At 44.0% G+C, this 12,929-nt stretch overlaps 1 protein-coding gene across 9 annotated transcripts in view; it reads left to right on the top strand.

The window, feature by feature from the left end:
• ARHGEF37 (Rho guanine nucleotide exchange factor 37) overlaps positions 1-12,929 on the top strand; it is a 45,353-nt gene that overhangs the window by 8,481 nt on the left and 23,943 nt on the right. For 2 of the 9 annotated variants that reach the window (XM_083719010.1, XM_083719008.1), the window contains exon 1: positions 11,188-11,416. The exons of 3 other annotated variants lie outside the window; for them this stretch is intronic. In XM_083719010.1, coding sequence (XP_083575136.1) covers positions 11,203-11,416 — 214 coding nt within the window. In that variant the 5' untranslated portion in view covers positions 11,188-11,202. Of the gene's footprint in view, positions 1-6,678; positions 7,255-11,187; positions 11,417-12,195; positions 12,259-12,929 lie in introns of those variants that run through there. 4 more of the 9 variants (XM_083719013.1, XM_083719012.1, XM_083719016.1 and 1 more) reach the window with 4 other exon arrangements.

Raw genomic sequence — 12,929 nt, 5'->3', positions numbered from 1 at the left:
CAGACAGTAAGCAGTAAAATGCCCCTCATCTATGCCTGTGCCATCTTGTTTTCTTTTTCTTTAAAAAATGGAATTCAAAAAAGAACTTTAAAAGCCATTTACTGTTTCTACTGACAATACAATCCTTATCTACACAACACATTTGACTCAGGAGCCAGTCAGAATAAAACACCAAGAACAGATATCTCAGATTTTATATATTAAGAGACATGGAGCAACACCACTCCCTGTACCTACAGATCTGTGAGCATTCAAATGTATAGGTAGGGCCTGCAAAGCAGAGGGATCCAGGCCCTTGGCTGGAGTGGAGAGACTAGCTGTGGATTTTACATGCAGATCTGCATACTGGTCTATGGAATAGGCTTGTTTATTCTCACTTGAATGGCACTTCCTCCCTCTCCACCCCACCCTCCCCCTCTGGATCTGGCTTTGTCAAAGAGGTTTTCACCGAATCGATAAAATGTCCAGGAAAAGCCCAGAGTATGACAAATTGGGTGATTTTTTTAAAAGAAAAAAGCTGGTCAACAACTTTGCCCAGATTTTCACTTTTGGGAATATGGCAACCCTGACTGTGGGAGGGGAGGGGGTTCAAGCCTCTTTCTAGGGAGAGCTCTGGAGCTTGTGGCGGCAAGCATCAGTTGTTGTATTGATACACACTGAGCCATGGGAGGATCTGATAGACAAGGTGGCGTGGGCGCTTCAAGGGAGTATGATCACCATGCATTAAGGTTTAGAGGTAATGTTTCCATGATGTCATCATGCATTCCTGCATGGGTAATTTGGGGGCAGTGTGCAGTGTTGTGATTGGTAAGTAATGGCGCAGTTGCCAGGGATGCTGTGGGAGTGACTCTCAGCGTTGCTGCATTATCTTATGTTCATACAGTATTGACATTGTTTACTATTTTTGGCTGCGTTAGCCAACCTGGTGAGAGGCCAGGATGGTTTTCTATGTCCTCCTCCCCCATCCTTCTAGATGTGAGACTGCTTAAGGATAACCTTGGGGAAATTGCAGGGAGTAAAATAAATGGAAGGCACTGGATTGGGAGAGGAAGCTAATGGAAAACATAAGAGACGGTGCTCTGTTCAGGAAGCAACAACCCATTGCAGTTACTGGCAACCTTAAGAGATGGTTTCCTATCACCCTGATTAGCTGCATTTAAACTGCTCAATTGAGACCCTTCAAAGGTTCAAGAGATGAAGGTTAATAGCAACCATTTCTGCCCCAGGAGAGAACAATTAGGTTTTCAGTGAAGATTTTCCATTCTTTTATAAAGTTCAAATGGGAGGAGAGAGATGTAGGACAGAGGATGCATTAGGACTAGATCGAATTGTGGGGGGGGTGGTGAAATTAGAGAGAAGGTTGCTTAAAATTCTGAAAGATAATGTTCTGCTGAGTGCAAGCCTGATCACCGAAGAGACCTTTATCCTATATTAAATGGGCAGACATCAGAACAGCCAAGCCTATTACAGGCTCCCAGCCCATAAATACACCTCTTGGAACTAAAATGCTGACATTTAATATGTTCTGCTCACCTCAGGTCCCCTATGCTGATATTCATTGACTTCTTAATTTTTTTTTTCTTTTGCTGTTTATGCTGTGACCCACACAATTATGGTGGTTAGAGAGGCAGTACCACATGATACAGACTTTCCCCTAGACTTTCAGTAATTTTTTATCTATGGAATGAGTGAGAATTCTTAGCTATAACAGTGATTCTGTGTCTAGAGCCTTTATTGTGCATTAAGTAATATTCATTGAAACAGAACAGTTATGTATATTTCTCAATTAGGGTTCTGTATGCATTCAAAATTCAGAAGCAGGTGTGAAAGCTCATTATGACTAAGTCAATAGATTAACCATTCTGCATCTCAGGCCATATGCCGGCTTACTCAGGTGTAAGTCCCATTGAGTTCTGAGGTGCTTGCTCACAAGTGTGCATAGGGCAGCATTTGAAAGTGGGGAGCCCCCAGATGTTGTCACCTCCAGCCAGCATGATCAGGAATAATGGGAGTTGCAGTCCAGCCACATCTGGAGAGCCACAGGTTAGTAGCCAAAATTGAAAGCTTTAGCTAAATAGTAGGTGGAGAACATTTGTTGGGGCTGAAGGTTAAAGGCAAACTTTGCTTCTCAAACTATTTTGGTTTGGGTCTGGCACTGTAACAGGAAAAAGTAAGATGCCCTTTCCTCCCAATAATGAATGGTAGTGTATGCTTATTAAAATAAGAATAAGAATAAGAAAATTGTAGCGTTGCAAGGGACCCAAGCGTCATCTAGTCCGACCCCCTGCAATGCAGGAATCTCAGCTAAAGCATCCATGACAGATTGTTATCCAAAATCCTCCAAGGAAGGAGAATCCAGCCCCCCCCCCAAGGGAGTCTCTTCCACTGTCAAACAGTTCTTCCTGATGTTTAGTCAGAATCTGCTTTCTTGTAACTTGAAGCCTTTGGTTCGGATCCTAGCCTCTGGAGCAGGAGAAAACAAGGACCAAGTTACAATGAGTCTTGTGGTTTGCCATTAAGTGCAGGATTTTACTTTTAGAAATAGCCAGCACAGATCAGGAGAGGGGAAGATCTGGATCAGGACTGCAGCAGGGAGCAAAGGGTTAAGATCAGGCCCCCATGCTGGGAAATCATGAAAGGAAGATTCTACACTGGGGCAACACCCAATTTCACAACAGATTACACTTTGCAGTACACACTAAACCTTAATATCTACCACTTTCCTTAATATCTCAGAAAAACTCAAAATAAGTTTTGGCTTGCTTGCTTGTTTGTTTGTTTTTTAAATACCAGTAGTTATTTGATAAATAGAAGGTGGCATGCTTAATCAACCAGAAGTTGGTGGACAGCTTTATTTAGAGGTTGATATCAACCACTATCTAAATGAACAAGGAATCAAAGGGTATTTCAGCTGCAGCTTCATAAGCATGAAATCTTATGGGTTTCATAAGCAGATAAAGGTAAAGGGACCCCTGACCATTAGGTCCAGTCATGACCGACTCTGGGGTTGCGGCGCTCATCTCGCTTTATTGGCCGAGGGAGCCGACGTACAACTTCCGGGTCATGTGGCCAGCATGACTAAGCTGCTTCTGGTGAACCAGAGCAGCGCACGGAAACACCGTTTACCTTCCCGCCGGAGCGGTACCTATTTATCTACTTGCACTGTGTGCTTTCGAAGTGCTAGGTTGGCTGGAGCTGGGACTGAACAATGGGAACTCACTTCGTCGTGGGGATTCGAACCAGTGACCTTCTGATTGTTTCTGCAAATTCCATGGATCAGAAATAAGAAATGATAAATGAAAGGGGTTCTGGACTCAGAATCACTTCTGACAATCAAGTGCTTATGTCCAAAAAAACAAAAAAGCTTTCTCTTGCAAGTAAAGTAGTCTAGCATTGTAAGCAGTGCAACATAGAAAAAATGGACTTGAATGAAATTGTGACACAAAGTATCACATGAATTGGATCTCTGTTTCAACTCACTTGATGAACATACACAATATGTATCACCATTCTTACTAGGTGGTATTAAAACCTGTCTGAAAGTGAAGGGGAAATGGAAGTGTTATATCCTGCACTACTTTAATAACTCCACATCTGTGGCAAAAATGACCTGACCATTGGTGTATGTTATAGGCAACTGATTTTTGTCCCTTCTTCCTGCTTACCTTTTGTTTGTATTTATTCCTGAATCAGAACATGGGCTTGACAACAGATTGAATTTCCAGTCTCATAAAATTTGAGTGCATTGGAAATTGAGTACATCAAGTGACCAAAGCCCCATGTGGTAGCATGATATTCCATCATTAGGATGATGACACCAAATGAACATTAAATGGAATATCACCTAAGAGATGTTAAGACCCTACTTACCTTGTCTGGGCACAGTGTGCTAATGACCTTACTGCTGTGATTAGTTACTGCTCTTCTATCACACTTCACATGTACTCATCTCTATGTGAGGGAGGTCATTTTAAACGATAGTTTCCAGAGCAAGCATCTCAATATCTTGATGTTCTTTCAAATCGTTGGTTATTTTACCATTAGATCATGTGCACCGTAACAGTTTGAACAGCATGATTTACTGGAATAGAAGCAATTTAATGGAGACAAACAGACGGAATTGCTAAGATTCGTCCCTGTAACTTCTTTAAGTACCACGTCTTAAACATTTGCTGAGTTGGGTGTGCATGAAATACTACATGCTCCCCTTGAAACTTATATGGAAATCGTCTGAAAACCATTGCTTTGTGCAGAGAGGTAGCCTAGTGCTGCAGAACTAAGGAGATCAGTGAGAGATATTAAGAATGTCAGTGCTAGATAAATTTAAAGAAAAATAATAAGATGATGTGTTAATGCTTTTGGAAAGCTCAAGAGCATTTGAAATAACAGGAACAATCTTGGTAAAACTATAAAGGGAAAATATTCATTTGGTGTTGAGCCCAGTAATGCTGGGTTGATGAGAAAATGGGACAAAAAGATTGATCACAGAGATGGGCTAGTTGAGGAACATATTAGGGGCAAGGTGACCAGATGGTACAAGCTATGATATTAAATGGAAGGCCTGAGAATTCGAAGGAGGATCAATAAATAACTCAACAAAGAGCTTGAGGCCATTGATCTGGCCTCATAATGAGAATGGAGTGTCAAAAGACCGCAAACATGAGTTTTTATATTTCGTTGTGTATTAATAAATGGAAAAGGCAAAGACCAAGAAATATGTAGATTCTTGTGACTAAGGAGGCTTGCAAGTAAAATTGGATGGCAAGCAAAAGCTGTGAATATTATGACGTTATATGGCTGTTCCTAATGTAATTGCTGGACAGCTGAATAGGATAGATAGCGGTGGGTGGTGATTAAAGAGGCAAAAGGTAACTTCAGCTGACCTGAAGGAAAAAGTGACAGTGATAGATTAGGCCTTCTGAGGAAATAGCGCAAGCTTTGTAAGTTGGAAGGTTTAAAATGAGAGTCTTACCCAGCATACAGCCTGCATAGCCAAGGTCTCTTTCGAGCCCAAGAACATACAATAAGAAAATAGGCCTGTGAGGCAACCTACATTCATATCCTGGCTATCCTAAGTTACCTGTACTGACCATCCTGAGGTTTTTTGACCCAACTCTAGAGCCTCCTTCAATTGCTGGGCACTGTCAACCTTTGTAACCCGACCTGCCCTTCTCTTGGTTCTTTTATGTGACAAACAATTCTAGTATCATACCAGAGGTTAAATGACCCAATCACTATATTTTACTATTGCGGGTTCCTATGTTCAGTTAGATTTGTCTACTGAGCATTCATTCAAGGATCTGTTGGCTAAAAACAGGTACACTTGGAATCTGAGCAGTTTGCCCTGGAAAACCTACGCTTTTGTGCTGAATCGGAACAAACAGCAATCCACAGAAAACCTGAGTGTCATTTGTGACAATTCATCACTAATGATTGGGTTTTCTGGGGGTCGGGTGGGCAGTGGGGCAAATGGAGGTGTTGATAAGTCCCATCTTTCTGCTTTTTTAGATGTGGAAGTCATTATGCCATGCTCACAGAGCAGATATTTTATGGCTAGCACCGACTGAACATTCTCAAAGTTCTACATGTGTCTACTGATGGGAAACAGTTGGCGATCTCTGCTTTAAAGTATGCCCTCCTGGTTGCCCAGTCCCCTTTTCAGCCCTTGGCTGTTTTTTTGTGTCCTGTTGACAGTGCTCCAGTGTCACCTTCTGGACTTGTTTTGGGATTTCCTCAGCAAATCTAATTTGTAATCTGCAGGCCTCCATATGCATCATCCCAGTATACAAGGCTGCATCTAGTGCTAGAACTTTTAAAACATCAACATGTTCTTATAAGTTGCCTTTCTGTAGAAACCTTTGCTTAAAGCAATTCATCAAAATAAAATAAGCAAGCAGAAGTAACAGCACAGCTGAAAACCAACAGCCTAAAAAGTAAAACAGCTACCATACAGTAAAGAATGGTGTCAGGCTAGAAAATCCCAGCCCTTAAAAACACGCAAGCTAAGCTTTGTTAAATGTTGTTGACATTAGATTTGTTAGCAACAGGAAGACAAATTTGGGGAGAAGATGCAAGGCAAATATGCTGAAGCCAGTGAATTATAACAGATTCTACTGATTTGACTGGTAGAACTGGGGGATATGCTGTTATGCCATTCCTTCTTCTCAACCTTCCCAGGTCACCTTGAGGAAACCTACCTACAGCCACACACACCATCACAAAACCGCCAAGAGAGCCAGCTAGGCCACGAGAAAGCCATGCCATCAAAGCTGAGAAGCCTGGCTGGCTGGCTGCTGCTTTTTGGAGTCATCGCCTGTGCCGCCCCCGGCATGATTATAAAGATGTGAAATTTAATAAACATGAATTAAGCATTAAACCTCCCTCCTCCGCTGGTACAATTTGTGCTCCTTCCCAATCAAATCTGTTTTGATTTGGGGCTATTATGGTGCAAAAACCTGTAATTACCAAATGCTCAGAAATCAGCCTCTAGGGAGAACTTATGTCCCCACCTGTCAGGCATAGCGGCAGGAATACAGACCACAGTTTATATATTTTCCGGGGCATCTTTTCTTTTGAAAGCAAAGCCTGTTTGCTCATGGCTGTCATAAACCTCCAGACCATGCTTGTTAATAAGAGTAAATGAAGCTGCCCACGGGACGTTGCACTGAGGCTGGAACATGCTGAGGGTTTGCCAGTTAGTAAACAGGCTTTGAGGGAGTGCCTTGGACTGAGAGGTGGCTGACAGCCAAAGCTCAGTCAGCTGAGTTGCTGTTTGTGGCCTGCACTGCTCTTGGCTCCCCGCAGGATTTTCCTATTGTGTTGTGAAGGTGTTTCTTTTTTCCTGCAGCTGGCCCCCCTGCCAGGCCGCAGGGCCCATTCATTTCCATCTAGAAATCTCTACAGCTGGCCTGCTGCCACCCTGGCAGGGGTTGCCTTGGATGCATATTCTCTTGTTTTGGAGCACTGTGAGCGAATACACTCATCTGACTCCCGCATAGCCTGTGTGGCTGCAGTAAACAGAGCAGCGAGGGAATGGCAGCGAGGGAACGGAGCCCGGCCTGGCTCACAGACACTTACTTGCACACAGCTGAGTGGGCCAGCCAGTCCTCTGCACACATACACACAAACAAGCCTGTGCTTCTGCAGCTGGAACGCAGTGGGTTGATCATTAACTCAGAGGCAGCAGCGGCGGCAGCAGCAGCAGCAGCAGCAAGGCAGCTTAAACAAGTCGAGAAGTCCCCAGCTAATTAGCAGGTAAGAATTAAGAGGCAAAAAAGCCAAGGAGAGCTGACAGCAAGCACTTTGCTGATGGAGGAGATGTCCTCCGAAAGGGCAGGGGCCAAGTCCTTGGAATTGTGTGTGTCTCACAAAATCTCCCGGGCAGCCATTAATCAGGGACGGCTGTCTCTCCCTGCAAGGATGAGTGGGAAGGTTGCATAACCACATTCCAGATCCTGCACATTTACTGACTTCTGCGGGGAAGAGCAGGTGCCTGTCACAGGAGGCGGTAAAAGGGAAAGCTGCTTTTCCCATAGTTTTTAGAGAACCAATATGTTAGCCACTTTTTTTTTTTTTTTTTTTTTTTGCTTTCTGGCAGCATCCCTGAGCATTTAACAGCTGAATGGCAAGTAGGGATTCTACAGGTGCGGTTGAGTTGTGAGAAGCATCACTTGTTTTTAATCTCCCCCTCCCAATTATTAACAGTACAGAAGCCCTGCTTGGGAAAAGGAACAACCTGAACTGGGTGGCAGCAGGACTCCTTCAGCAGGTACAGAAAGGGACTGTGGAAGTCACTGTGCCTGCAAGACAGAGCTGTTTCACCTGGCCTTTGGTTTAGACTCAGCCTGACCCTTATGTTTCCATCCCTTTATGGTTTTGATTTTTGGGCTACTATTAAAATGAGGCTGCTTTTTAAATTGTATTTTAACCCATAGTTTAATTAACTCCCACCCCTATTATGTTTTATTGTAATTTTATTGGTGTTAGCCACCCTGAGCCCAGTTCTGGCCAGGAAGGGCAGGGTATAAATAATAAAAATTATTATTATTATTATTATTATTATTACATACTTTCCAGCAGCATCTGGAAAAATAGTATGTGTGAGAGAAGGCTACATTCAGAGACCCAGACACGGTAGAGTTTTGCAGGCAGGTGAGAGCCCTCAGAGGGGACGCAGGTGGCGCTGTGGGTTAAAGCCTCAGTGCCTAGGACTTGCCGATCGAAAGGTCGGCGGTTCGAATCCCTGCGGCGGGGTGCGCTCCCGCTGCTTGGTCCCAGCACCTGCCAACCTAGCAGTTCGAAAGCACCTCCGGGTGCAAGTAGATAAATAGGGACCGCTTACCAGCGGGAAGGTAAATGGCGTTTCCGTGTGCGGCTCTGGCTCGCCAGATGCAGCTTTGTCACGCTGGCCACGTGACCCAGAAGTGTCTCCGGACAGCGCTGGCCCCTGGCCTCTTAAGTGAGATGGGCGCACAACCCCAGAGTCTGTCAAGACTGGCCCGTACGGGCAGGGGTACCTTTACCTTTACCTTTACCTGAGAGCCCTCAGTCATGGAATTCTCTGAAATGGCATGTCCCAAAAGAGTCATACCACATGCTTTTTCTGAACATGCAGATAGGTTCGTCTATTGGGCCCAACAGAGTACTCAGCTTACTGCCATTATTCAGTGCTGTCACTTGTTTGCATTGGGCCTTCTCTCCCTCATTTTTGCCATATGTTGATTGGAAAATTGGGGAGTTCTACAAAGCAGGCTGTCTCTCAGGTATATGTAGGGCCAGTGACTTGCCCCAAATAACAGACCAGTTCAGCAGGAAAGGTAGTATGAGTTCTTCCCTATTGCCTAGCTTTTCATCCGCCTCCAGTACTGTCAAAGTTATGCACTTTCAAGTCCACGTAGAAGCCTTCAGCCAAAGAATGGCCTGGTTAGTTCAGATGAGAAAGTGAAATTCAGCTTCCCAACATCGTTTTGCCGTTTGCTGCCCTCCCTATAGGGTTGCCATGTCACAATGTTCTGTTTTCACTGTCAGAGGCAGTATGCCTCTGAATACCAGTTGCTGTTGTGCTCAGGTCCTGCTTGTGGGATTTCCATAGCCATCTGGGCCTCCGCCCCCCCCAAAATTTAAGAAAATTATTAGTTATATTATGCTTTGTAAAATCACAAAATTATGTTGGTATTTTTTTTTTCCTTGTTTGACGATAGTTACCTTTTAAAATACATTCAGTAATGAGTTAAAACAAAGCCACTCCCGATCTAGAGAGGGGGTGGGGTTGCGGGCTCTCGATCCATCAACAATCTCGTGGGGCTGGCGTCAGCCCCGCGAGAAGCGGGGATTCCCCCTAGCTCATTAATATTCACTGCCCACGGCGGCAGCCAATCGGCTGCCGCAAAGGGCGGGCCCTCACAGGTTCACTTATGGTTGGGGCAGCCCGGGGCTCGTCCCTTTCGTTCCCCCAGCAGCAGCGGTTTGGAGGTCTTGGGCCCCCCCAATATTTTTTATAAGTCGGTATGGGCCCCCGCCCCCCCAATATTTTTTATAAGTCGGCACCCCTGCCTAGGTTTGTTCCACTCTTTGGGGGAGACAAACAATAAGCCCATCTTGGCAGCACAAGAGCAGCTGGAGCAGGGGAAGGGAGGGGTGAGCAACCACAAGTTTCTGCTCTGTGTACCAGCGTGCTGCACAGTCACCTTTAAACCATACCTAAGTTTGACTCTTTTTTTAAAGCAGTGTGCAAACACTGCCACTATATGGACTCCTCCAGCACATAGTGTGTTAGGAATTGTCACATCTACAAGTCTGATATTGCTTAATTTGATTGTGCCTTTTGTCATTGTTGTTGTTGTAATGTGAGCAAAAAAGATATGCAGTTGGATCTGTGGAAGAGACTCATGCGTCCAAATATCTGAAAATATAATATTTTTGCTACTAAGGATTTTAACCCCAGTATACAAGGGTTGCCCCTCCTTCAGTTCTACAAACTTTACAGCAGACCTTCTGAAATACATTTCTGAGGGTGAAAGAGGTTGATTTTAAAATATGTGCTATTTGTTACAGAAAGAGTGGGGAACACTTGTTTATTGAAAAAAGCATGCCTTCTCCCTTTGTCTTATTTCTTTCCTGCTGGCAGAAAATTGAAGGAAATGAAACTGATAGCTTCTTCCCTGAACTCTCTATAAGGCTTGTTTCAAAGTGAAAGCAAGAGAGGCACGGACAAAATGTTCCAACCAGAATCATAAGGCAAGACCCCTGAAAGAAGATCTTCAAGAGAAACAACAGTTGAACCTGTGTCAGCGCTCATCACAGTATGGAAGAGTTTGTTTTCCCCTGGACCATCTATTGATTTTGAAGCAATCGTCAAGTGCTGGGCCTGAGGAGGCCACATGATGTGTGCTGAAGAAGAAGAAGAAGAATGAATAGAGAATTGGGAATTCTCAACTTTTGTGATAGTGGGTTATCTCATTACTTGAGCCTCCCCAGGAGCCTTTCTTCTGGTCCCAGGCCTGGGAACCCTGGACTGGTTCTCAACTACATTAACCTATTTTAGAAATAGGCAGTCTCAGTCCATCTTTCTCTTTTTTTTTGCTTTTGCTTCTTTATTCCAATATCATCTCTCTAAAATGTCTGTCAGCATAATGGGATACAAACAGAACAAAAGGTTCCAGGCCTGACAAGTGCATCTCTTCTCAGGTAAAGCAGCCCCTTTGTGGTTAGAATCCAGGAGGACAGAACAATGATGACCAGGGTTCCAGCTTTCTATTTGCCGCCTTTCTGTTGCATTAATAAATAGTGTTGAATTATTCAAGTGAAAGGAAGCTTCTACATACGAGCCATCTGTGGTTCCCCTTGCTAGATTCAATAGATTTTAAAGTGTCTTTTGCAATAGCTAGCCTGCAGTGAATACAATTGATCAACAGCAGCAATCAGATAAAAATAACCCAGCACTATGGATGTATAGCACAGACTGGCACGCTGTTCAGAATACAATACTGTAGTGTAAAGACACGGTCTTGTGGTGTACAGAAATCTTCTCTATGGTCTGTTTATTTATGTGGACCATTTCCATTCAGTTCTTAAGTCTTCTGGTTTTATTTTAGGGGTGAGGATGCTACACACACAAAAACGTGCACATTACTAATTGTCAGTAGGATAGCCAGGGATCTTTTCTCAAGGTATACTGAAATTTTGTCAGCTTACAGAGAATGAATGTTTTGTCAAGTGAGAATATTGTTACACTTTGTTCAAGCAGTGAGAAATTCTAGGAGTACAACGCTTATCCAGGTTCGGTTTCTTTTGGAAGGAGATCACTGGAATCTTATGGGGTTCTGTATTGTTCTGTACAATGCTATACTTCTGTGTGATCATTTGGGAAAGTGCCTTAGTCTAAATCAGTTGCTTCAGATCTACTTGGCTGTATTTGGTTACTTTGCAAATATTTTGGTTCCCTAGAAGGGTGACAGCCTACCGGTTAGGGAGTTGGGTTTGACTCTGGACTCCTTAACCTTGACAAGTCTTACTATGCTCCTGGTTTAAATCTTCCAAGAGACAGCAAAATCCCAGCCCTCCATCTGATCTCCAGTCTTAAGAAAGTCCCAGCTCATTGGGTGCAATCAACCAGAAATCGCCTTAAAAAAATTATTTACTTGGCAACTTTTGTCACTGACTTATTATTGATAATGATATTATTATTATTATTAATACCCCACCCATCTGTCGGGGTCTCCCCAGCCACTCTGGGCGGTTTCTAGCACATATAATATGTTGGCAGTCTTCTTTTGTGACCCATCTTAGATCAGCCCACGACCCAAGTAGTGGGTCCCGGCCCCCCAGCTGAAGTTCACTGCTTTACAGTATTATTATTACTATTTATTGAATTTGTATATGGCCCTTAGTCAGAAGACCATAGGGCAGTTTACAACATACAACGCAAATATAACGTTGTATAGAAGTCCTTAGTAAAAGTCATACAACATGGGTGCTTTATGGGTAAGATGACACTTAAGCACTCCAAGAGCGTTTGGGTTGCCACTTTGGGCAACAGGATGTGGACAGCATAGTAAGGGAGTCCCTCACAGAACTTCTAGCTCCATTAACCCTCTCCTGTCTAAATCTCCCAATTTTACAAGATAGCGCATCTGTTTTTATTGAGGATAACATGCTGAATCCACCAATTTGTAAACTTTATTTTTGTAAGGTTTCAGAAACTTCTTTGCAAGCTGCACACTCCTCCTGTCCTGTCCTGAAACACATTTCCACATGCTAGTGAGTGCTAAGTGGCTTACGTGGGTGGCGGCAGAACCCAACCATCAAAATATTCCGAAAGGCTATCTCACAATTCCAGGCCAACATCAAAATTTGCTCTTTAGTGATTTTAAGTATATTATGTAGATATATATTGTAACTTGACTCAAGGATGGAGATGTGTCATTTGGAGCAATGCAGCACAAGCCACTTCAGGGGCATCTTAGGGGAATGTTCTGTGATTCTCACCTCAGGGTACCTGTTGTGTACTCATAAATGCTGCAAGCTGATTTGAGGACTGCAGTCAGAAAGTGGAATATAAATCTACTCATTCAATAAATTAAGACACCTAGTAACTTTCAAGGCACAGACAAGATTACAATAAGCAGCTTCCTGGTTCACAAGTGAAATGTGATGGCATTGCTGCGCTACAGAAGCTCTCTGCCGACTTCCGGGTCGGCGCCATCGCCGAATGGCGGGCTCCCTCCGAGCTCTGGAGGGAGCCGGCTTGGCAGGGGCTGGGTCCTACCGCACCGGCGATGCGGGGACCCTCAAAAACCACGGCCAGATTGAGGCCGTGGACATGGAGACTCGGCTGGCACCGTTAGCGCTCTCCCGACTCGTGAAGGAGCCTTTTTAAAGGCTACGGATCGGGTGCCGGGGAGAAGCGTGGTGCTTTGAGTTCTCTGCTA

This window comes from Podarcis gaigeae, assembly GCF_964106915.1.
Source record: "Podarcis gaigeae genome assembly, chromosome: 2".
In the NCBI taxonomy this organism is placed as follows: Eukaryota; Metazoa; Chordata; class Lepidosauria; order Squamata; family Lacertidae; genus Podarcis; species Podarcis gaigeae.
Note: the sequence above shows the minus strand (reverse complement) of the source record. Positions and strands in the feature narration are given on the sequence as shown.